The sequence below is a fragment of the Alosa sapidissima genome, chromosome 2, assembly GCF_018492685.1.
Source record: "Alosa sapidissima isolate fAloSap1 chromosome 2, fAloSap1.pri, whole genome shotgun sequence".
NCBI classification, from domain to species: domain Eukaryota; kingdom Metazoa; phylum Chordata; class Actinopteri; order Clupeiformes; family Clupeidae; genus Alosa; species Alosa sapidissima.
The window spans coordinates 34,784,126-34,811,147 of NC_055958.1; the positions used below are offsets into that span (position 1 = coordinate 34,784,126).

Genomic DNA, 27,022 nt, shown 5'->3' on the forward strand with positions numbered 1-27,022 from the left:
GGCGGCAATCACTGGTTACGTTAAACCATTTGAAACAAGTAGGACTGTAAATGATGGTGACTATGGCTAACGTCACTTCAATATAGCAGAGCCCTTTTACTTTACCTATCAACTGGCTAATTCTAGCATGATGTAGCATGCTATGAGCTAATATACTTAGCATCTACGAAAGAACAGCACATATCTTTTTTTACAAAGAATCTGTCACAACTAACAACGATGTCTCTTACAAACAACTACACAATGTATGACTATCAATTTTGTATTTAGTCAGACTGTGATAAGATATAGCCTAATGATAATAACAGCAACACTTATTTAGGTTAGATTATGTGTCGAAATCAGGTGTCGTTAAAATAAGTGAGCGATGACGTGGTAGTGTCTGCAGCCTAGACGTTAAAACATAATGGACAAAGCGTTGTGTCTGCAGCCAGCCAGCTGTCAATCATAGGTGTAAACACGCCCTTTTTAGATTTGTTAATATAACATAAAAAAAATAATTTCAGCGAGAAAAGAAAAATTGTGTGTATTGAAGCATCTTGAAAACTATTTTTTCAAATAAAAAGTTGTAGATACAAAAATAGTTTTAGGTGAGAAAAGTGACACGGAAAGTTGGCTACTTGGCCATTGAAATACATGGGGATTGGCGGAGTTACACATTGTACTGCAACCAGCCACCAGGGGGCTCTGGACTAGCGCTCGCATCACTCTTAACAGACGGCACACTGTCCAGTTCTATATATACAGTCTATGGTTCCAGCATTCCACTAAAAATTCATCACATCACATAACCAGCCAGCATTATATTATTTTTGTAAAGAAATGAAAAAGTTCTCAAAGCAATCTTCTTCTAAGTTTTGACATTTGAATAAAGACCATATCACACAAGTTCACCTTTATGTTTACTCTAATGGCTACTGAGTTATGTGATCATTTTGATCATACTTCCCATATGACAATGCTACCACCTTTGCCCAGTATTTTCGGATGACTATTCAAATTACCTTCAGTGACTGTCTTCTCACCCTGAAAACAGTTTCTCCAGAATTGGCCCTCTGGTGTGTCTAGAGAACTCAAAACCTAAAATGCAGTTCCTCACTGAGGACACTGATATGTGTTTTAACCTGTATGGGTCATCTGATGTCTTCTGAGAGTAGATTTGCTACTAAAGCCTTTTCCACATTGAGAACATTGATGTGGCTTTTCTCCTGAATGGATCATCTGATGTAGCTTCAGCTGAGACTTCAGAGTAAAGGCCTTTCCACACTGAGGACACTGATGTGGCTTTTCTCCAGAATGTACTAATTGATGGATGGTGAGATCTGAACTGGTCCTGAAACTCTTCCCACATGTAATGCACAGATATGGCTTTTCTCCAGCATGGATCAATTGGTGTCTATTAAGATGACATATTCGACTAAATGCCTTTCCACACATAGAACAGTGATATGGTTTTTCTCCAGTATGGCTGCTCAGGTGTGTATTGAGATGACCTGTTTTAGCAAAGGCTTTTCCACACTGAGGACACTGAAATGGCTTCTCTCCAGTATGGATCCTCTGATGTGCCTTGAGATTAGACTTCTGAGCAAAGGCCTTTCCACACAAGGTACACTGATGTGGCTTTTCTCCTGTATGGATTCTCTGATGTGCCTTGAGATCAGTCTTGTGAATAAAGGCTTTCCCACACTGAGAACACTGATGTGGTTTTTCTCCAGTATGGATCCTCTGATGTGCCCTGAGATTACACATTTGAGTAAAGGCTTTTCCACAATGAGGACACTGATGTGGCTTTTCTCCATAATGGATCCTCTGGTGTACCTGGAGACTACCTTTCTGAGTAAAGACTTTTCCACACTGAGAACATTGATGTAGTTTATCTCCAGAATGTGTAATCTGATGGGCAGTGAGCTCTGAGCGTGTTCTGAAACTTTTCTGGCATATAGTACACTGATATGTAAGAGTAGGATGTTGTTCCTCCCTGGTGTCCAACTCCTGGTGTAATTTCTGGTATGAAGTCTCCTGGCTACATGAGTGATTGTAACTCACTTGGTTTCCTTTTTCCTCACTGTGTTCTCTTTTAGCTTGATTCCTTAGGATGTCTCCTACAACATAAAAAAGCAGGTGTTTGCAATAATATATATTCACATTGCAAATATGTATTCTTTTTTATCTTAATACAAACTGTTCAAAAACTCACCTCTTGTAATATATTCATCTGTGTGATCATGAAGATCTGAATATATGTCTTCCTGTTTAATTTCCTGTGGTGACATTAATATTTCAGTCTTACATTCATGTTCCAGTCCAGGCTCTTCTTTCTGTTTCTGAGTTGTAAACAGATACTCTTGTAGGAAATCATCAAATTCTTCTTCACTCTCCTTCTTCACTGCAGTGAACTGGTCAGATGATCCAACAGGTCCTGCCATTTCAGTATTGAGACCCCAGTCTGTTGTGCTCATAATATAGTCCTTTTACCTGCCCCATTAGCTCCCTGGATTCACACCTGACCAATCAGCTGCAAGGGCTATTGGAATGCAAATCTGGTGTGGGAGGGAGCTCCATATGCATGAGCACTCTTCACACATCTGATGGTCCTCAGGTGAACTATGAAGGTTATGGGTGAGTAGGTGGGGGTGGGGTGGAGTTGTGGTGGTGTGAACTACAAAGGTAATGGGTCGGCCTGGACAATATATTGTATGTGGGATTCTGTAGGTAATGAGTGGTATAGCCAAAAGCGTTGTCTTTTAGACAGAGGTCCCACATGGTAGAATGTGGTATTACATTTTGTCTCCTGTTGTCCAGATATCCCCTGAGGTTAATGTGCATCCCTATGAATTTGTTGAAGCAGCTTTTATGTCAGTTCTAGACTATGGTGATGTGATATATAGAAATGCTACTGCCTGCTCACTTAAAGTCCTGGACTCAGTCTACCACTCTGCCCTGAGATTCATTACTGGTGATGGCTATATCACGCATCATTGTGTCCTCTATGGTAAAGTGGGTTGATCATCTTTCACATAGAGGAGACATAATCATTGGTATCTGTTTTTTTACAAAGGTATTGTTGGGAAATTACCAGGTTATATTTCAAACATGCTTGTTTGGAATTCTAGTCCCTATCCAACCAGATCTAATGACTGTTTGATGCTCAAGGTTCCTCGTATCCACACTGAGTTGGGAAAGCTGGCCTTTTGTAATGGTGCCCCTACGTCTTGAAATAATCTTCAATGTAACATAAACATTAACTCTTTACTTTCCTATATCTCAGCTCTTCCACATGTGTCTTAGACACTCTGCCTACCAATTTCTTCAAAACTGTTTTTCATCTCATAGCGGCGGATGTCCTTCAAACTGTAAATGTATCACTGCTGTCTGGCACTTTTCCTAAGTCACTGAAAACAGGAACAGGAACAGATCTTTTATTGGCAAAATTATTGAAAAAGTAGTCTTTAATCAATTAACCAATGTTTCCAATGACATACGCCTAAACACAGATTCAGGTAAAATGTCAGTTCTAGTGCTACTGGACCTTAGTGCAGCATTTGACACTGTTGATCACAATATTTTACTACACAGACTAGAACACTGGGTTGGATTTACAGGCATAGTTAGCAGCTGGCTAAAATCATATCTACAAGAAAGGAGCTTCTTTGTTGCCATCGGAAACTGTACCTCAACACCAACGTCCTTGACCTGTGGTGTTCCCCAGGGGTCGATTTTAGGGCCACTATTATTCAACCTCTATATGCTCCCACTTGGACAAATCATCCAAAATAACTTGATTTCATATCATAGCTATGCAGATGACACACAAATTTACTTAGCTCTGTCACCAAACGACTATGGTCCTCTTGAATCTATGTGTCAGTGTATAGAACAAATCAACACCTGGATGTCTCAAAATTTTCTTCAGCTGAACAAAGAAAAAACTGAAGTAATTATATTTGTAAAGACTTAGGGTTGCCACTCTCCTTGACAGAAAAGGGTTGAAGGCAAAGGATACAGTTAAAAATCTTGGTGTATTAATTGACAGTGATCTAAATTTCCACAGCCACATGAAAGCGACAACTAAATCAGCTTTTTACCACCTCAAAAATATTGCCAGACTCAGAGGGCTGATGTCAAAATATGACTTAGAAAAACTCATTCATGCATTTATCTACAGCAGGGTTGATTACTGCAATGGACTGTTCACAGGCCTTCCTAAAAAGACTATTAAACAGCTTCAGATGATACAAAATGCAGCAGCTAGGATTCTAACAAAAACTAAAAGAACTGACCACATTACTCCAATTCTTAAGTCCTTGCACTGGCTTCCAGTTAGTCACATAATTGACTTTAAAGCACTATTGCTTGTTTATAAATCAGTAAATGGAGCACTTAAATACCTGTCAGACATGCTTCAGCAGTACACACCTTCTCGTCCTCTCAGGTCCCAGGGGAAAAACCTGCTAGTAAAACCTACTGTTAGAACTAAACATGGTGAAGCAGCTTTTAGCTGCTATGCGGCTCAGCTGTGGAATCAACTTTCGGATGACATCAAAAAGGCCCCAACTGTAGCCAGTTTTAAATCTAGACTTAAGACCAAACTGTTCTCAGATGCTTTCTGCTAACTGTGCCGAGTTACAAATTCTGAATCCGCCTTGATAATTATTCTACTTTATATTTTATTACTTTTTTTTTACTACTTTTGCCTTTGTTTTTTGCTTACTAATTATCCTTTATTTTTAAATTATTTTACCTTGTGTTTTATGTTTTCTTTTTTATTATGATCTTTACCTTTTAACTATTCTTTGACTATATTGCCTTTATTTGTTATTATTGTTTGGTTTTGTTTATGTAAAGCACATTGAATGACCTCTGTGTATGAAATGCGCTATATAAATAAACTTGACTTGACTATAATCAATTCAGATATGTAATCACAAACCTTCCTATGTCAAATTGTACCTGTTTTATATATAGGAACATCACCTATTACCAACTGTATTTCCAACCCGTGTCACTTAATATTAATTTCTATCCAAACCAAGATGGTGGATTCCTAAAGAAACACAAGCACCCACACCATAAGTGTATTTAAATTAGCTGTGTACCAAAAATTAAATTTTACCACGACTCGAAGAGCCGTAAACAGTGTTGTAAGGCTGCGTGTACAAATCCGCTTGGAGCTCCAGTGGAAATTTGATTTGCGATGAGAATTCTCAGACTAACCGTTGGTGCCGTGAGAAAGGTTGGAAATAGGCACCCACCAGCCCAGCACTAAACTCTGAGCGTGGCAAACAAAATCAGATAATTCAGGCAGTAAAAGCCCCGGTAAGAGCCAAACTAGATTTTGTTCAAATGTACGGATCAAAAAGGTAAGGTTCATTTATCAAATATGTAAGGTTCTGAAAAATGTAAGGTTCATTTATCAAATGTGTTCCTAGGTTTCTTAATCATTCATGTGTGTGTTTGGGGCATAACATAATTTAAACCAATGAGAATGACGTCAATCCCTTAAACGGTGCAAAGCGCGACGTCAAAGAATGCATCAGTATACAGTCAATGGCGCATTTGAAGGAGTCTGATTGTGAGACCATATGGAACAGTCATTCCACTAAACCTTTTTTTGCTTTACTAAAACCTAGCATAGCCTTTACACGTTTGCACTCGTCTATTTTTTTAACTCATTGGCAAAGTGAAACTAACTTCACCATGGTGTCAGTCAACGACAAGACAGTTATACGCAGTAAGTTACTTTCACTATTGACTGACAATGGGTTACCATTGAAAACATAGGCTGGAAAAAGCAACACTTACCTTAAGCAACACTTACAACACTTACCCTAATATTTTTCAAATGACTGAATAAAACAATATTTAAAACAAAGTTTATCCTACAGAGGAGTTGCTTATATCTCATGATAGTGCGTCTTCAGCTGTGCTCTCGCCTAATAACTTTTAACTGTCATTACCAATTTGCAAATGCATTGTGAGATGTATTTCGTAATATCTTTATTCTGATTATGTTTCCCATTGTAGCCTAATCGTGTAATTTGTAATGTTTTGCATGGATGTGCGCTGGTGCGCGTTCATGGAGGGGCCCATGAGACACCCCTGGGCGCATTGTTTAAAAAATAAACGTGCAAAATAAGAAAATAAACTTTGCCCCGGGTGGAAAACGAGTTTTACACCATGTGCCAGGGTGCAAGATAGGGCCCTATATCTCTTGTTATTTCATTATTACTGTAATCTCGGCTTCACTGAAAATGAGGACTACCCTCAATGAACCTCCGAGAATAAATAAAGATTGAATCAATGAAGCCTTTCCCACACTGAAAACACAGACATGTCTTTCTGTCTGTATGTGTGCTCGGATGGGTAGTGACACTGCATGAAAAATAGGATTTTCGTCACTGTAAGCGCCCGGACATCTCCCTAATTTTCGGCAGTTAACAACAATCTATAGCCTGTGAATGTTGCGTTCGTCCTAGCCACATATTGACAGAAACTATGTGGAGAGCTAGCAGAGGTACAAATTAGCATATTCATTCAACCTTTATTTATTCTCGGAGGGTCATTGAGGGAAGCCCTCATTTTCAATGAAGCCGAGATTACAGAAACACTACAGATAACAAAAAGACAAAAGATGCCGGACGGAGCGGTGTAGTCGCCAGCGTTCCCGCGACATCAAGACAAACAAACACATTTACAAAATAACAATTGACGCACAAGACAAAAGATGCCTGATTGAGCGGCGTAATCGCCAGCGTACCCGAGACACCTAACGGTAGACATACAAGACAGACAACAAACAAAAATGAACAAGTAATAAAATAAATAAATAAGAAATTAAAATAAAGAAAAGTCCGTGTTAACTTAGTCCAACTCTAGCTGTGTAATCGCTGGGGCAGAACTTCGGTAGATGAGATGGCTTGTAGTTGACACGACAGAGCCAGTTGGCCTACGCTCTGGTGAGACGCACTCATCAGACCATCGCTGTTGACAGGCACCAGGAAGATGAGTTGAGGAGTTGTACCTGAGTGAAGGGACACAGGGATACAGGAGGATACCATCCTCTGTTGTCGGCTTGATGACAGTGCGGCCGGATCCTCGATGGATGTAGCGTTTCCTGCGTAATATCCCCGTTCCCTGGCATAGGTCGAGCACATTTCCGCTGATAGCCGCGTTGAAAGATGACAACTGCAAAAGTTGTAGGGCCAACATCAGCAAGGCATGCTCACACTGACACAGTCCAAAGAGAGCTATGCACAAGCTGCATCCTTCTCCTGCGTTAGGCCAGCTGACAGTCCACCGACTAGATCAGCCACCGATGTCACAGCTGAGAGTCAACTGACTACATCAGCCATTTAAGTTCATAGATTGAATGAGGAGTCTTACTCCCAACTGACATTCAACCGACTGAAACAGCCACTGAGTCCGTATGCTGATGAGATGGATAGTAGGCCTAGCATAAATGTTACGGAGATAACAGTCTTTCAATGGAATGCCGTCTCTTAGGCAAAAACAGACAAAAAACCACCACGGAAAGGGAAAAAAACACAACAAAAACAACAAAAACAACGAATGAGTTGATATGTTAACGAATAAAATATACAAATCAGAAAAATATGTAAATCAAGTTATGTAAATATTAGAAAATAATCAAACAAAAATAGGCCAAACGGAGCGGCGCATCTGGCCAGCGTCCCCGTTACTAGGCAACATACAAATACCTATTTACCAAATACCATATATGAATGGCAGCGAAACTGCACCTAGCCAGAGAATGTCTGGCCTGGCTTGTGTTTCCTCACTCAGTATTGGATGAAACTGCTACTTTTAAACAAGAAAAAATCACTCGTGGTTGGTTGGCAGATCGGTCACTATTGGTCACCCTGGGTCATTATGAACGTAAACCCAGTGCCGGTTCAGACCTCCATGGGGCCCCAAGCAAAATCCTGCTAAGGATTCTGTCCTGTACTTCTGCTGAAAAACTGCTAGTTTCATCCCGAGCTGCATGCTATTATGAACACATTTAAAGATGCTGTTATATATCAATGTAACGTTTCTTGGCCCCCATCGTTGTCTTCAAGGCAGCGCTGGCTGGAAGGCACTAGTGTTAGGCATGGGTTAAGGTTAGGGTTAGGTGAGGGGAAATTGATCTTTTGTGGGAGTATCATAGCCTAGAGTGCGCTGGCCAATTGAGTCGGAACAGACTGGTGCTGGGTGTGAGGGAAAACCTGTCTTGTGTCAGAGGGTAGTTTGTGTGTTTTAAAAGAAAGAGGGACATAGAAAAAAAACAAAGTCTGAACTGGTGTAGGCTAGGTGTCAGTAAACTAAGGCAATAACATTGTAATAAAAGTGTAATAAATGTGTAATAATTTTGTAGTAGAAATGGGATGTGGTGGGATTAATTAAGGATAGTGATCGGGGCGAGAGTTTGGTAGTGGGTTAGGGTTAGGAATTGGGACTGGGTTAAGGGTTGGGGCTATGGGAGAGGTTAGGTTCAGCACTGGGGAAGGGTTAGAGATTGGAGCTGGGGGAAGGGTTAGGAACTGGGACTGGGGGAGAGGTTAGGATTAGAACACTAGGTGTTGGGAGAGGTATAATTTAGGGAATAGGGGCTAAGTCCAGATAAGCGCTAGAAAAATTATAAGTGCTCTACAAATAATACTTGTGGAGTGTTGGGGGAACCAGAACAAAAACTTCCAAATGTCAATGTGAAAAAACAGAGTGTCAAAAGTTGAAATCTAAAAAGTCTAAAAGTAAAATCACATCAAACTCAAATAAAGATCCAGACTTAGTGGGAAGAGGGGGATGGTAAGAGGGGGGCAGTGGATAGCTGGCGGGAGACTATATACAAAAGGGGGGGGGGGGGGGGGGGGGGTCAAAACACCAAGAAATTAAGTAGGATAATGTAGAATGCTTAATTAAATAATTATTAAATACATAAATACAGAAGTAGAAAAAATATAAACAACAACTTCCATTTATTATTTATGGAAGGACGAGACAAGAAAGGCCAAAGGATGGAATTAACTTTCATTGAGACCAAACGAAAAAAAATGTTTTAAGTCTACAAATCCAGAGGCGTTCTGCTCTCCTTCTTTGCGCCGGGCTCCAGCCAGGGTTGCTCTCAAGGCCAAGGACTTAGAATGGGTTTGGGGAAGGTGGGGTCGCCAGACCTCGCCATACTTTTTTGTGGGGTCGCCAGACAAAAGGTTTAAGAACCACTGCCTTAGACTACTCTTACAAATATTACAAATATTTGGCTAACAGACATCTGCTCTGTTTTGTCTCCTGGATGAATTGTTTCCAGTTTATAGAAATGAGGGTGTTAAACTACAAAATCCAACCTAATTACATTAACTTAGGCCTACCAAGGTATCACATTGGATATCCACTTGTTCTCTTCACGTGTCTGGCAGCTAATCCATGTAGTGAAAAGGGATACGCTACCTGTTAAGGAGGCCTAAAGTTGTTTTATAGTTACAGGATCGCTATGACCGTGATGTAGAGGGCAAGAAAATATAATATCAGTCTCTCTCATGTGCTCATAACTTCTGTTATTATTAAGTCACTTGCTCATGATTTGCAACTTACAAATGAGGTAGCCTATTGCTTGCCATAATGGTAATGAAAAATACTGTTAATTACTAGAAGTAAAATATTCAAATATTTAGTGTTAAAGGGACACCAGGCAACGTTTTCGTGTTAATTACTCATCTTCGTAAGTCGGTATATGGTTAAATGACTCATTACAGGGCGAATGAAGACTCTCTCGCCCGCCCCTACTGCCTGTAGGAAGAATATCCCGCTTGCAAGTTCAGTGTATCGTACCCGGCGACCGAAGCAGTTTCAGTTTCCATCCTGCATCCACAGCACAGAGGGAGGCTAACGAAACGCTAGAGATTGTTGCAAACGTGTGTATAATGGCAGAGCCGGTGAAGAAGCAGCGAAACCCCTTGACGGAAGATGCAAAGAAAAGGAAAAGAGCTTCAGACCGAGCGAGGGGGAGTTTCGTAGAGAAAAAGCATCAGGCTTGCCTGGTGTCCCTTTAACCTTACTCAGCACTGAAACCTGTCAAACTTCTTTCAAAGTCCATCACATGAATTAAGATTAAAATAATTGAATTTCTGAGCACCAAAGTCAGACCTCAGCACCTTTTTTAATGTAAGATCACATTACAAAAAAATGGCAACGTCCATGATTGTGCCCCCCCCCCAGAATTTTGGCTTGCACGATGCCCCTGCTGATATGTTTTTAACCTGTATGGATCATCTGATGTCTCCTGAGAGTAGATGTGCTAGTAAAGCCTTTTCCACACTGAGGACACTGATGTGGCTTTTCTCCAGAATGTACTAATTGATGGATGGAGAGTTCTGAACTGGTCCTGAAACTCTTCCCACATGTAATGCACAGATAGGGCTTTTCCCCAGCATGAACAAATTGGTGTCTTCTAAGATGACTTGACTGACTAAACGCCTTTCCACACACAGAACAGTGATGTGCTTTTTCTCCGTTATGGCTGCTCAGATGTGTTTTGAGATGACCTGTTTTAGCAAAGGCCTTTCCACACTGAGAACACTGAAATGGCTTCTCTCCCGTATGGATCCTCTGATGTGCCTTGAGATCAGCCTTGTGAATAAAGGTTTTCCCACACTGAGGACACTGAAATGGCTTTTCTCCAGTATGGATCATCTGATGTGCCTTGAGATTAGACTTCTGAGTAAAGGCTTTTCCACACAGAGTACACTGATATGGCTTTTCTCCCGTATGGATTCTCTGGTGTAACTTGAGCGCATTCATGTGAATAAAGGTTTTTCCACACTGAGGACACTGATATGGCTTCTCTCCAGTATGGATCATCTGATGTGTCTTGAGATTACATTTATGAGTAAAGGCTTTTCCACACTGAGAACACTGATGTAGTTTGTCTCCAGAATGTGTCTTCTGATGGGCAGTGAGCTCTGAGCGTTTCCTGAAACTTTTCAGGCATATAGTACACTGATTTGCAAGAGTAGGAAGACCAGCGGATATTTCCAAACACTGGGGTGCATGTTGTTCCTCCCTGGTGTCCAACTCCTGGTGTAATTTCTGGTATGAAGTCTCCTGGCTACATGAGTGATTGTAACTCACTTGGTTTCCTTTTTCCTCACTGTGTTCCCTTTTAGCTTGATTCCTTTGGATGTCTCCTACAACATAAAAAAGCAGGTGTTTGCAATAATATATATTCACATTGCAAATATGTATTCTTTTTTTATCTTAATACAAACTGTTCGAAAACTCACCTCTTGTAATATATTCATCTGTGTGATCATGAAGATCTGAATATATGTCTTCCTGTTTAATTTCCTGTGGTGACATTAATATTTCAGTCTTACATTCATGTTCCAGTCCAGGCTCTTCTTTCTGTTTCTGAGTTGTAAACAGATACTCTTGTAGGAAATCATCAAATTCTTCTTCACTCTCCTTCTTCACTGCAGTGAACTGGTCAGATGATCCAACAGGTCCTGCCATTTCAAATTTTAGTTTTTTAGAGAATTATCACATCAAATAGTCTTTCAATACAATGAAAAATGTAGTCCTGTGGATAGGTGTACAAAATGATACTTCAGTATTGAGACCCCAGTCTGTTGTGCTCATAATATAGTCCTTTTACCTGCCCCATTAGCTCCCTGGATTCACACCTGACCAATCAGCTGCAATGGCTATTGGAATGCAAATCTGGTGTGGGAGGGAGCTCCATATGCATGAGCACTCTTCACACATCTGATGGTCCTCAGGTGAACTATGAAGGTTATAGGTGAGTAGGTGGGGGTGGGGTGGAGTTGTGGTGATGTGAACTACAAAGGTAATGGGTCGGCCTGGACAATATATTGTATGTGGGATTCTGTAGGTAATGAGTGGTATAGCCAAAAGCGTTGTCTTTTAGACAGAGGTCCCACATGGTAGAATGTGGTATTACAAGAGAGCCGGCCCAGTGCTAGTTGATGTGCTGGCTTTGTTTCTGTAGAAGAAACCCATTTTTTGTCTCCTGTTGTTCAGATATCCCCTGAGGTTAATGTGCATCCCTATGGCACATAGGAAACAATTTGTTGAAGCAACTTTTATGTCAGTTCTAGACTATGCTGATGTGATATATAGAAATGCTACTGCCTGCTCACTGAAAGTCCTGGACTCAGTCTACCACTCTGCCCTGAGATTCATTACTGGTGATGGCTATATCACGCATCATTGTGTCCTCTATGGTAAAGTGGGTTGATCATCTTTCACATAGAGGAGACATAATCATTGGTATCTGTTTATTTACAAAGGTATTGTTGGGAAATTACCAGGTTATATTTCAAACATGCTTGTTTGGAATTCTAGTCCCTACCCAGATAGCAAACATACACTGGGACGGAACTGGGCCACACCTACCACAACGACCGGCACGGATCTGCATAATGGACCTGATCCGGCGCAAACCAAAGATCCTTGATTAATGTTACTGCTTGGACTTCTGCATGCGTGACAAGAATATGGGGTTGTCTCATAGCACTGTTTGATCTGACACAAACAACAATTGACTAATTTTACTAGGTAATAATACAAATAATGAAACGAGCATATGATCAATATTGAGCCAACTATATCTTCTTTTCCAGCCTTACTGTAGAAATGAAGTGGCCATGGGAACATACATAGTGCATGGTTTCTAAATTTGTGCCATTCCAAAATACCTTTTTTTTTCTTTAGCAGCCAGTTGACAATGAAGTAGGGTAAGGACAGTCAATTTAGCAGAATCAGCACCTTAATTAATATCATTACCACCTGGGTCTGCTGTGAAAAAAATGGTCCTTCGGCTCATATCCGTATCACAGGTTTGGGCCAAATCAGTGTTTTAAACGCATTTCCTGACTTCCAGTTGAGTTGCGGAAATCGGATCTGGGACAAATCTGTTAACCGGTGATAAAACAGCATTACTAGCAGAGCTGAAACCTCTATCAGGAGCAGATCTGGCCCACAGTCAGATACCGTATGTCCGCTACAGACGGATCTAAAGGCTTTTATGCGGATCCGGCCCAAAGGAAATTGATATCTGGGTATCCAACCAGATCTAATGACTTTTGGATGCTCAAGGTTCCTCGTATCCACACTGAGTTGGGAAAGCTGGCCTTTTGTAATGGTGTCCCTACTTCCTGAAATAATCTTCAATGTAACATAAACATTAACTCTCTACTTTCCTATATCTCAGCTCTTCCATATGTGTCTTAGACACTCTGCCTACCAATTTCTTCAAAACCATTTTTAATCTCATAGCGGCGGATGTCCTTCAAATTGTAAATGTATCACTGCTGTCTGGCACTTTTCCTAAGTCACTGAAAACAGCTGTTGTAAAGGTAAAACATCAGTCCTAGTGCTACTGGACCTTAGTGCAGCATTTGACACTGTTGATCACAATATTTTACTACACAGACTAGAACACTGGGTTGGATTTACAGGCATAGTTAGCAGCTGGCTAAAATCATATCTACAAGAAAGGAGCTTCTTTGTTGCCATCGGAAACTGTACCTCAACACCAACGTCCTTGACCTGTGGTGTTCCCCAGGGGTCGATTTTAGGGCCACTATTATTCAACCTCTATATGCTCCCACTTGGACAAATCATCCAAAATAACTTGATTTCATATCATAGCTATGCAGATGACACACAAATTTACTTAGCTCTGTCACCAAACGACTATGGTCCTCTTGAATCTATGTGTCAGTGTATAGAACAAATCAACACCTGGATGTCTCAAAATTTTCTTCAGCTGAACAAAGAAAAAACTGAAGTAATTATATTTGTAAAGACTTAGGGTTGCCACTCTCCTTGACAGAAAAGGGTTGAAGGCAAAGGATACAGTTAAAAATCTTGGTGTATTAATTGACAGTGATCTAAATTTCCACAGCCACATGAAAGCGACAACTAAATCAGCTTTTTACCACCTCAAAAATATTGCCAGACTCAGAGGGCTGATGTCAAAATATGACTTAGAAAAACTCATTCATGCATTTATCTACAGCAGGGTTGATTACTGCAATGGACTGTTCACAGGCCTTCCTAAAAAGACTATTAAACAGCTTCAGATGATACAAAATGCAGCAGCTAGGATTCTAACAAAAACTAAAAGAACTGACCACATTACTCCAATTCTTAAGTCCTTGCACTGGCTTCCAGTTAGTCACATAATTGACTTTAAAGCACTATTGCTTGTTTATAAATCAGTAAATGGAGCACCTAAATACCTGTCAGACATGCTTCAGCAGTACACACCTTCTCGTCCTCTCAGGTCCCAGGGGAAAAACCTGCTAGTAAAACCTACTGTTAGAACTAAACATGGTGAAGCAGCTTTTAGCTGCTATGCGGCTCAGCTGTGGAATCAACTTTCGGATGACATCAAAAAGGCCCCAACTGTAGCCAGTTTTAAATCTAGACTTAAGACCAAACTGTTCTCAGATGCTTTCTGCTAACTGTGCCGAGTTACAAATTCTGAATCCGCCTTGATAATTATTCTACTTTATATTTTATTACTTTTTTTTTACTACTTTTGCCTTTGTTTTTTGCTTACTAATTATCCTTTATTTTTAAATAATTTTACCTTGTGTTTTATGTTTTCTTTTTTATTATGATCTTTACCTTTTAACTATTCTTTGACTATATTGCCTTTATTTGTTATTATTGTTTGGTTTTGTTTATGTAAAGCACATTGAATGACCTCTGTGTATGAAATGCGCTATATAAATAAACTTGACTTGACTATAATCAATTCAGATATGTAATCACAAACCTTCCTATGTCAAATTGTACCTGTTTTATATATAGGAACATCACCTATTACCAACTGTATTTCCAACCCGTGTCACTTAATATTAATTTCTATCCAAACCAAGATGGTGGATTCCTAAAGAAACACAAGCACCCACACCATAAGTGTATTTAAATTAGCTGTGTACCAAAAATTAAATTTTACCACGACTCGAAGAGCCGTAAACAGTGTTGTAAGGCTGCGTGTACAAATCCGCTTGGAGCTCCAGTGGAAATTTGATTTGCGATGAGAATTCTCAGACTAACCGTTGGTGCCGTGAGAAAGGTTGGAAATAGGCACCCACCAGCCCAGCACTAAACTCTGAGCGTGGTAAACAAAATCAGATATTTCAGGCAGTAAAAGCCCTGAAAAAAATCAAAAATGTAAGGTTCATTTATCAAATGTGTTAGGTTCTGAAAAATGTAAGGTTCATTTATCAAATGTGTTCCTAGGTTTCTTAATCATTCATGTGTGTGTTTGGGGCGTAACATAATTTAAACCAATGAGAATGACGTCATTCCCTTAAACGGCGCAAAGCGCGACGTCAAAGAATGCATCAGTATACAGTCAATGGCGCATTTGAAGGAGTCTGCTTGCGGGACCATATGGAACAGTCATTCCACTAAACCTTTTTTTTGCTTTACTAAAACCTAGCATAGCCTTTACACGTTTGCACTCGTCTATTTTTTTAACTCATTGGCAAAGTGAAACTAACTTCACCATGGTGTCAGTCAACGACAAGACAGTTATACACAGTAAGTTACTTTCACTATTGACTGACAATGGGTTACCATTGAAAACATAGGCTGGAAAAAGCAACACTTACCTTAAGCAACACTTACAACACTTACCCTAATATTTTTCAAATGACTGAATAAAACAATATTTAAAACAAAGTTTATCCTACAGAGGAGTTGCTTATATCACAGTTGAATTTTAAAGAAATTTGTAAAATTAAAGAAAAAAAGAATAGCCTATTGTCGAGCAGTTAATGGGATACAGCACAGTTGTGAAGCTGTTGGGAAGTTATGGTGGGCTAACTTTGTGTGAACACACACGGGAAATTCTCTCTCGTTGAGTTGCCTAATGATACACACAGCTGCCCCGATGCACAGACTAAACGGTAGGCTAGGTCATCAGGACATAAACAAAATGTCTCAGCCTCTAATAAGCATAATATGAAGTGGGCTAAATAAAAACATGATGTTGGAATAAACACCGACAGTATAGGGGCCCACTAAAGATCGTCGCACCCCCTATAGTGAACCATTAGCTCCGCCCCTGGTGGTGTCCAGTGTAAGGGGTGTGTTTGGGGCTGTGCAATGGGAATGCAAGTTGGTGATGAACTGTTGGGGTTTGAAAAAGGAATCATGTTGAAGGGGCTGTATAGAGGGGTTTCCTGGAAAAGGTTTATCCTGTACATTTTGATTCTTGCGTAAAGCTGCAATGATTTTGTGGTGTTGAAAACTAGGGTGAGAGAATTAGAGGTGCGTAAAGTGTTGTTTGAAAGTGTAATGTAAATGTGTTGTGGAATGTGAGAAGGTTGTGATAAGGTGAATGATGGGTTTGGGATAGGGTTCCAGTGTCTATTGTGTGGTCTAGGATCAGGGGTTAATGATTGTGTGTTGTTGGAATGTGTGTGGTGTGGTGGTCTGTTAGAGTGTTGGTTTAGGATTAGGTGCCTTTAAGTCAGTGGTGACAGCGCTGCCTGGAAGACGACGTTGGGGGCATAAAACACCATTGAGCAAATGTAGCCAGTCGCCCGCATTTAAAAAACGCAATATTGGATTATATTTCACAACTTTGTGATGTACTGTGACTGGGAAAAGCTGGCAAGCAAGCCACACACAAATCAGGGGATTCACTGCCCTGTTAGGTAGGCCTCGGCTAGGAAAGCAACAGCGCTGGAGAAATATACTGTAGGCTAGGCCTACACCATGGAATGAACACAAGTTTACCCGACTGTTGTTCCCGCTGTTCATTCTCGTGAAGTTTCTTCCATTTCTCATGCCCTGAATGGTAATTCGGTTTCATGTTCATCTTCTTAATGTAGCCTATGAGACACTGTCGCTAGGATACCTGTCTGTCACTAACTTGACTAAAGGGGGGTGGGGAAAGGGGGCCTTCATTAACTTGCGGAGCCCTACGCAACCTGCGTAGTGTGCGTATAGGGAGAACCGGCCCTGCGTAAACCCAAATAATAAAATCATACAGTCATATTCATATGATATGCTATTATGTTGTCAGACATCCCAAGTCTCCCGGAAGTTCCGAGAGTCTCCCGCATATTGATAGCGGCTCCCTGACGTCCGCAAATTAGATAAAATCTCCCGGAATCTAGAGTGAGCGATCAAGAGCGCGCACGCGAGAGGGAGACCTAAAATCGCGTGTGCATCTGAGTGTAGCGCGGGAGGGGAGACAGGGGAGAGAGGGGTGGTGCGTGTGTGTCTGAGCGCATCCAAGACAGAGAGCATCCTGATTGGCCTGTTTCGCTAAATCAACCAATCAGTTTTCAGTGTAGGCAGGCTTTTCATCTCTTTTCTCCCGAACTAAATCAGTTCAGTGTATCTAGGAACAGGAGTCAGTGCATGCCCCCCAAAAAAGGAAAATGTTAAGACCCATTTTAAAGTGTACCCTTGTTTATAAGAGTAAAACATAATGATAGGCCTAGTCTTAAGGGTTAAATGATTGCAAAACTAGTGTCAATTCATGTGCATTATTCAGGCCTATACTAGTTAGTCAAGGCTACATGAAAAGACCAAACTGCAAGATCTACATATTTTATTTTCACAATTACTTATTTGGTGTACTGACTTTTTAGTATTTATTTATTTTATTTATTATTATTATTATTATTATTATTATATATATTATTTTTTTTTGGTGGGGGGGGGGGGGGGGCTTCGTGATACCTCCCTGAAATGACTTTTTGCAGGTTGAGATGTCTGTGTTGTATATTCATGTCATTGTTATCCTATGGACTACATTATTATTACCATCAAGGGCATGCATTAATTTATTGAGGAAATGAAAATTTACCAGGAACATGTTTATTCAAAGAAAGAACTTTATTAGCACAAATGGAAACACACGACTATGTACAAAGCATAGGAGATCTTCCCACACAACAATGGGAAGCTCTTGACAAGCCCAAAATCCTACAGCACCATGAAGTGTCTGTTTGCCGCCTCAGAGCTGTAGGTAGCTGGCGGCATACGGTCTGAATCCAGTCCATTTTGCAGACGTCTGTGGTGCGTTGCCCTGTACTTCGGAATTGCCTCTAATCTCGACTGCAGCGTGGCACAGAGCTCGGTGAGCTCCTGGCTGCGAAAGGACGGAGGTCGCACAATCCATCCAGAGACCCCGTCAACGATGCTGTCTTCCTCATCAGACATCAGGTCTATGGTGGCGCTCTTCCAAAGGTCTACCTCATCCGCAACTAGCACACTCTGCCTCGCTTCCAGCAGCTGTAAAATCAATCAATAAAGACAATCAGTATATGCATATGGACACAACACATCTATCAATCCACCTGAAAAATAGACACATTGACCAAAAACGTATCTAATTTCATAAGTCTTACTCTCTTTCTTCTCGATCGACTCTGAGCTGAACTCTTCACAGCTTCCGCCTGCGATGCAAGATCTGGTTGTTTGTATCTGAAGTTCCTGCGTACTGTCTCGTAATATGTCTTACAGGCAGCTGGAAAACAATTGAATGAGAGTGGTATGAATAAAAAAACGTAAGTCACAGTAAAATTAAACAAGGAAGGAGAAAACAGTTAAAGTTACTTACACACAATGGCGTCATTATCAGCATCATGTAAATCTGGACTTGCAGACAAAGCTCCGAGCAAATAGGAGGTGACAGCCTCGTTATGAGGCGAGTTTAGTCTGTGAAAACAAAATATACAGTTAAGATCGGTATCTATTAACGTATATATTTCCTTATACAGCGGAATGAAATCATATTCTTTAATTTTTACCCTTGCTCCGGTTTGTAGCGCCTACAATTTGTCTCAGAGTTGTGAAGACGCCGTACGGCTTCCTGTAAATCACAAGACCAAAAAAATACACTTTTATAAAGCAACTTACACTGGTTCTACTCAGTTGTTCGTTTACAAGGGTAGTAAGCTACTTTAGCTGAAAAATATTCTTACCGCAATCTTGGGATTGTGCACCCGTCGTCTCTTCTTAGGGTTAGTCTCTTCCGCACAGTTTTTCGAATCCAAAGCAGCCAACCTATCCTCCATGGACAGCAACCTGGAGTTTACAACGGTGAACTGCTCATTCACATCGTCAGCAAACAGAGTAAGCTGACGAGACAGCCCGCTGATAGCATTCAGAAGTTCATCAAACATTCCTGAACACTGGAATTCATGCTGTTCCTCTCTAGTTGTCTGGCAAGAGCGCTTATGACACTCTTTGTTTTGTTGTTCCTCAGAGTGCACGCTTCTGTTAGCACTGATCATTTGAATTTCTCCTACAACATTAGAGATAGAAATAAATGTTCAATGCAGTTCAACACAGTGTCACTTTGTAATTATTATCATTGTTTTAAATTAAAACTATTATTTAGTGTTTAATATCTAAGTATTATAATAACTGTTAAGAATCTCACCTTTTGGAAAATAATCTGTGTGATCATTTTCTGTCAACTCAGATATTTCTTCCTTTTTAAAATCATCAGGTGGTGACGGGAATATTTCAGTCTCAGATTCATGAGCCAGTCCAGGCTCTTCTGTCTCTTTCTGAGTAAACACCAACTCATGTAGGAAATCATCAAATCCTTCATCTTCTCTCTCCTTCTTCACTGGAATGGTCAGCTGTGGCGGTACAATAACTCCTGACATTTCAGGCTTCAGTTCTTCTCACTTCTCCTAGCAGTGCCTTCTGAACACTGTGTCCTCTGTGTGGTGCTTATACTGTATGATACTCCTGTCTGACCCATTAGCCTCCTGGATTCAAACCTAACCAATCAGCTGTAGGGGCTGGAATGCAAATAAGAATAACAAAGGATTGTGGGAGGGACTGTCATTTGAATGGTCGTTACCTGCACGTCTGATGGTCCACAGGTGGGCATGGACACTTGGAGACTTGGAAATATCAACTTTTCCCTTTTTTTCTTATGTTCCTTTTTTCCTTTTTTTTCTTGTAATGTGTGGCACTTGTACAGATGTGAGGGATTGGGTGTGTTTTTCAGTCTGATGTATAATGACCTATGCAAAGGATTGAATTGATGCAACTGTAACACTTGGTGGGCTGATGTAGGCCATATAGGCCATTTGCTTACAATTGTCTGATGCATTAATGGATAGGACAGACTGATTGGTGTGGGGCATTACCCACTACTTTGTCTATATATATATCTCCACCCATCTGCTCATCTTCTTGATACCTGACGGAGACCTCTGGTCGAAACGTTGTGTTAATAAACCACTCTGGGATCTTATAGAAACAGTGTGCGGGTATCTTTTTATTTTTCAATTGTTGGCTAAGCCTTATACCCAGCACCTGTTTAAATTTTGCAGATGTGCGTGCACTCCACTCTTTGACCACAGGTGGGCATGACCATATCTCAAATAGCACACACTCCACAAAGGAGGCCGGGTGGGGGTGGGGTGGAGGTGTGAACTGGTTGTGGTGGTGGGGATGGTGGTCAACTGAAGAAACCTTATTTTCTAAAATGGGTAGTTCCTTGATTATGATCTGCTGAATCGCATTCGACGCTGTTCAAACATACACCTTGACCACATTTCATTCTATATTACTGCGCTATCATAACTCGATACACAAGTTAGACTAGCTGTACCTCAAAGTTGCTTGGCAACCATTCTGATAGACGAAATATATTTTTTGGCAGAAGAATGATTATCTATGAATAAATCTTTACATTTCTTGATGCTATGCCTTTATTTTATGAAGTCTAGCCAGATATATGTAGTAACTGTTTTAGAAAATCAATGAGCCACTCGAGTCCGTAGTTTACACTGATTTTAGAACAAATAGGGGTCTTTTAGGCACTGCGCTAGCGTGTCATTCCCAACAACGCCGCTTAGCTGTTCTAAAGTCAGTGTAACCTACGGCCTCTCCAGGCATATTGCTTAATTCCACCTGCATGTTTCTCCTAATGTATTTCCATATGTGTATTTGTATGTATTTGCAGAGTATGAATAGAGTATGATATTAATCATTTGAATTAGAAAACATTCAGATACAAGTAGATACAAAATGCCTTAAACATTACATCTTGGGAAAGGCAAAGAGTATCAGTGCACCAGAATTCCAGACATTGTCTGTGTTTCAAATGAAACTCACTTGTTTACATCCAAATATAGACCCTAGGTTGTTGGTAGAACTGGGTTTAATTATTTTTTTCTCTTTAGCCCTTCTAAGTCTAGACATTTTTCTTTTCCGTTTTCCGTCACTAGGTGTGGCAGAAGAGCATTTAGCTTTGGTAGATTTTCTGTTCTCAAATGTTTAAATACATTTTTATTTTAGAATTATGGCAACATAAACATACAGATTTTGCATAGTCAACACATTTATTTTAGGCAGAAGAGCCACTTAAAAGTATAGTGAAGCACATTTTGAAACAACATTATAACCTAACCAATCGGTTGCAGGAGCTATAGAATGCAAATCAGAATGAGCTCTATTCACATTTTTGATGGTCCACAGGTTTTGTTGAATCCTTTGAATCCATTGGATTATGTTGAATCCTTTGAATTAGAAAACATTCAGATTCATGTAGAGGTGGAGAGTGTTAAATATTGCATGTTGGGTTGATCAACATGACTTGCTTGATCAACAGGTATAAAATACTTGACTTGAATCAAATGACTTGACATTTTTAACTTTTTTCATAAATATTGAGTTAACTTAATGACTATAGAAAATCTGAGTGCTGTCACATGTACTGTTTGTGAGTTGAACATGTAAAATATACTTCAATGGCATCAGATAGTCTCCTTTAAGATGTGACTTCAATATTCCAACTCCACTCTGTGGTGTTAATATGATACTCCCTGTACCTGTTCCATTAGCCTCCTGGATTCACACCTAACCAATCAGCTGCAGGGGCAATTAGAATGCAAATCATAAAGACAAAGGACCATCAGAACACATTCCATATTACATTCCATGTGAACACATTCCATATTACATTCCAGGAGAATACATTCCATATGCATGAGCACTCTTTACACATGTGATGGGCCTCAGTGGCTTGGCCTAAACTGGACAAACACAAAAGGGTCAATTGGAGGTTTATTATTTCTACGAACAAATAAAAAATATGTATATTTATTTAAGTGTAGCCCACTGTTTGATAGCATATGTGCTGCCTGTAGGCAGCCAATCTGGACCATTCTATTTACTTAAGTATGGCAGCATAAAGACAGACATGGACATAAAAGTTAGGGCTGTGGCAAGACCATGCCAATGATTTAATGACTCCATCAATGTACAAAAGGGCAATAACATAGAAGCAACATTAAGAAAATTAAAATGCATCCATTCCAATATCAATATATGCTCATCCAGTAGTACCACATAATTAGGAAAAATGCATAGTTTGTATAGAAAACAAAAAAGTGATAGTTCTCAAACCCACGCATCAGATATCGGTTCATGGAAGACCTATAAGTGAAGACCTTATACACTTTCAACTTTGATTTTCTCACTACCAAGTTCTGTGGTACTCTTCATATTGCCCACATGTAAGGCAATGATACAGATTCTGTCCAATTTTGGGTCTTCTAGTGTTGCTTCAGAAGAATCTGTTGGCTGAAAGTCTTTCTGCACTGAGATCACTTGTAAGTATAAGGATATATACTCTTTTGATCCTGTGAGGGAAGTTTGGTCTGCATTTATACCAATTAGTGAAAAACACACAGCACACAGTGTACACACAGTGAGGTGAAGCACACACTAACCCAGAGCAGTGAGCTGCCTGCTACAGCAGCGCTCGGGGAGCAGTGAGGGGTTAGGTGCCTTGCTCAAGGACACTTCAGCCGTGGATGTGGGCAGGGGAGAGCAGTGCTCAACCACTTCCCCTGCCCACATTTTTCATACTGAGTGGGGGATCGAACCGGCAACCCTTCGGTTACAAGCCCAAACCCCTAACCAGTAGGCCATGCCTTTTCCCCACAATGGATCGTTGAGATGAGAGGATTTAGTAAAGGCCTTTCCACACTGAGAACACTGATGTGTCTTTTCCCCAGCATGAACAAATTGATGAATGGTGAGATTCAAACTGGTCCTGGGACACTTGCCAAATACTGATATGGCATGTTTTTTCTCATGTATGAATTTCCTGGTGAGAGTAGATAGATGTGTAAAGGCCTTTCCACACCGAGAACACCAATGTATTCTTTCTCCAGAATGGCTCCTCTGATGTGCCTTGAGATAAGAGTTGAGTAAAGGCTTTTCCACACAGAACACTGATGTGACTTTTCTCTATGTCAGTATGTGTCTTGCTAGTTTTGTGGTACTTTTGAACAACTACCCACATTTATGGCAAAGTTACGGATTCTGCCCATGATGGATCCTCTGGTGTTTCTTTATATTAACCTTCCTTCAGAATATCTAAATACGGCATTGTTGATATAGTGTCACTTTGTAATTATTATCATTATTTTAAATCATAATACAAACTCTTTAGAATCTCACCTTTCTGTATACACTGTATATTTTTAAGAATGCAATATAAATTACTACTAATATACTTCCATGGCATCAGAGTGTCTCCCTAAGATGTGACTTCAATATTCCAACTCCACTCTGTGGTGCTAATATGATACTCCCTGTACCATTAGCCTCCTGGATTCACACCTAACCAATCAGCTGCAGGGGCTATTAGAATGCAAATCATGAAGACAAAGGACCATGAGAACACATTCCATATGCATGAGCACTCTTTACGCATGTGATGGGGCTCAGTGGCTTGGCCATACCCCAAACTGGACAAACACAAAGGGGTCAATTGGAGGTGGGAACTTAAAGATTACAAGGGTTGGTCAAATAAAGAAAACCTCCAATCTTTCTGAACACATTCCATACTGTATTTGTTGTGTGTATTTATATTTAAGATATTATTTTAATTAATATGGTTTATTATTTCTACTAACAAAAAATATGTATATTTCTGTAAATGTACCCCACTGTTTGATAGCACATATGCAGCTTGCAGCTAATCTGGACCATTATATTTACTGAAGTATGGCAGCATACAGACAGAAATGGACATAAAGGTTTAGGGCTGTGGCAATAGCGTGCCAATGATTTAATGACTCCATCAATGTACAAAAGTGCAATAACATAGAAGCAACATTAAGAAAAATCAAATGCACCCCAATATCAATATTCAGTAGTACCAAATAATTAGGAAACATTCATAATTTGTATAGAAAACAAAAAGTGATAGTTCTCAAACCCACCATGCAGATGTCTGGAGATATTAGACCTATGAGTAAAGACCTTATACACTTTCATATCTGATTTAATCACCACCAAGTCCTGTGGTGCTCCGCAACAACTACCCACAGGTAGGGCAATGTTATAGTTTCTGTCCAGTATGGGTCTTCAGGTGTTTCTTCAGATTACTCTATTGGCTGAAAATATTTCTACACTGGGAACAAAGGCTATTAACCCACTATGGAGCCTGTGGCGTACCTTGATATGTGAGGATTTAACAAAGGCCTTTTCACACTGAGAGCACTGATGTGTGATGTTGGTGTTGATGAATGGTGAAATCCGAACTGGCCCTGGAACACTTGCCACATGTAGTACACTAATATGACTTTTCTACAAAATGTATTATTTGGTGTCTTTTAAGTAGACTTTTTAGACAAAAAGTCATTCCACATTGATAACACCGATGTGGCTTTTCCTCAGAGTGTATGACTTGATGGTTTGTGAGTTCTGATCTCCTCTTGAAACTCTTCCCACATGTAGTGCATTGATATGGTTTTTCTCCTCTGTGGATTCTCTGGTGACTATTGAGTTCCGAACTGGTCCTGAAACTCTTCCCACATGTGGTGCATTGATATGGTTTTTCTCCTGTGTGGATTCTCTGGTGTATCTTGAGAGCTGAATTGGTTGCAAATCTCTTTTCGCATGTAGTACACTGATATGGCTTTTCTCCAGTATGAATCATCTGATGATTTTTGAGATTATACATGTGACGAAACTTTTTTCCACACTGAGAACATTGATGTGGCTTTTCCCCAGTATGGATCATCTCATGAGCCTTCAGATAAGATATTTGAGCAAAGGTTTTTTGACATTGAGAACACTGATGTGTTTTCTCTCCTTTGTGGATTTTCTGGTGTTGTCTGAGAGCAGACTTTTGTCCAAATACCTTTCCACATTCAGAACACTGATATGTTTTCTCTCCTTTGTGGATTTTCTGGTGTTTTCTGAGATTAGACTTTTGTCCAAATACCTTTCCACATTCAGAACATTTAAATGGCTTTTCTCTAGTATGAATCATCTGATGCCTCTTGAGATTCCATTTATGAGTAAAGGCTTTTCCACATTGAGAACACTGATGTGGCTTTTCTCCAGTATGGATCATCTGATGTGTCTTGAGATGAAATTTAGAAGTAAAGGCTTTTCCACATTGAGAACACTGATGTGGGTTTTCTCCAGTATGGATCATCTGATGATCCTTGAGATCAGACAGTTGCTGATATGCAACAGCAGGGAGTTCATCAAATGTTGCCGAACACTGGAATTCATTCTGTTTCTCTCTAGTTGTCTGGCACCACAAGAGCTCATGACACTCTTTGTTTTGTTGTTCCTCAGAGTGCATGATTTTGTTAGCATGGATCATTTGAATGTCTCCTACAACATAGAGATAAAGAAACTCGTTATCTGATTTTCAGAATATCTAAATCAGGCATTGTTGATATCATTATTTTATATCATAATACAAACTATTTAGAATCTCACCTTTTGGAAGAGAATCTGTGTGATTGTATTCCATCAAATCAGATATTTCTTCCTTTTTAATTTCCTCAGATGGTGACATGAATATTTCAGTCTTAGATTCATGATCCAGTCCAGGCTCTTCTTTCTGTTTCTGAGTTCTAAACAGATACTCTTGTAGGAAATCATCACATTCTTCTTCTTCACTCTCCTTCTTCACTGCAGTGAGCTGGTCTGATGATCCAACAGGTCCTGCCATTTCAGACTTTGGTTCTTTTTTGCAAAAGTATTCACATCAAATATTCAAATAATGATAGCATCAGTGCATCCCAGTGTCTTCCTTAAAATGTGACTTCAATATTGAAGCCCAGTCTGTTGTGCTCATAATATAGTCCCTTTGCCTGCCCCATTAGCTTCTCAATTCAAAGCTAACCAATCAGCTGTAGGGGCTGGAATGCAAATAAGAATAGCAAAGGATTGTGGGAGGGACTTCCATTTGAATGGTCGTTACTTGCACGTCTGATGGTCCACAGGTGGGCATGGCCATAACTCAAATAGCACACACTCCACAAAGCAGGACAGTGGAGGTGGGGTGGAGGTGTGAACTGGTTGTGGTGGTGGGATGGTCAACTGAAGGAAACTTATATTCTAAAATGGGTAGTGACTTGATTATGATTGGCTGAAAACTTCTATTCCACCTGAATGCTTCATATACTGTACAGTGGGTCCCCGTTAAGTTTGGACGGGTTCCTTCAGGAATCACGATCCCCATTTTCTCAGCAGAAATGGCACAAACGGCAGTTGACACAAACAACCACAAGGTGTCACTTTGGAGTTCTGCCACTACTATTTTTGACGCGACTTGACTTACTGCTTCCATGATGCAGTTTCCAAGTCAGTAGAACAATCAGAGAAAGCTGAGCCATTACCAAACATATATGATAATACAATAGCGTGAGTTTATATATCTTATACCCTATTTGTCACGGTTACTTATAGATTTGATAGTGTAACGATAAGAGCATAAGAGACTTTCAGCGGGGGCACGGAAACTTAATTTGATCACGGTAGTTTAAGCTTACACTTGACAAAACATTCTAATATGAAAATGTAGATGCAATTGTTGTAAGATGGTGCAGCTCCTTTAAGAAAGCACCGTGCAAAAAAGTAGACGTGCTGGAGCGAGTCATATTCAAAATGCAAAAAATAACACCGCAGATAAAACCAATTATCCTCATTCATTGCAACCGCAGCATGCCTGCTTGCCGACGTT

At 40.1% G+C, this 27,022-nt stretch overlaps 2 protein-coding genes across 2 annotated transcripts; both read right to left on the reverse strand.

Moving 5' to 3' along the window:
- Positions 1–1,119: 1,119 nt before the first annotated feature.
- On the reverse strand, positions 1,120–18,213 carry LOC121697199 (zinc finger protein 239-like). Its single transcript, XM_042078613.1, has 4 exons — positions 17,986–18,213; positions 10,539–10,863; positions 1,426–1,829; positions 1,120–1,341 (listed from the first exon to the last, which is right to left on the reverse strand). The coding sequence occupies exons 1-4, from the start codon at positions 18,211–18,213 to the stop codon at positions 1,120–1,122; spliced, it is 1,179 nt and encodes a 392-aa protein (XP_041934547.1).
- A 6,397-nt stretch (positions 18,214–24,610) lies between these two features.
- On the reverse strand, positions 24,611–26,008 carry LOC121697207 (zinc finger protein OZF-like). Its single transcript, XM_042078621.1, has 3 exons — positions 25,774–26,008; positions 25,011–25,665; positions 24,611–24,926 (listed from the first exon to the last, which is right to left on the reverse strand). Exons 1-3 carry the CDS (start codon positions 26,006–26,008, stop codon positions 24,611–24,613), a joined length of 1,206 nt encoding a protein of 401 aa, XP_041934555.1.
- Between the last annotated feature and the right edge of the window lie 1,014 nt (positions 26,009–27,022).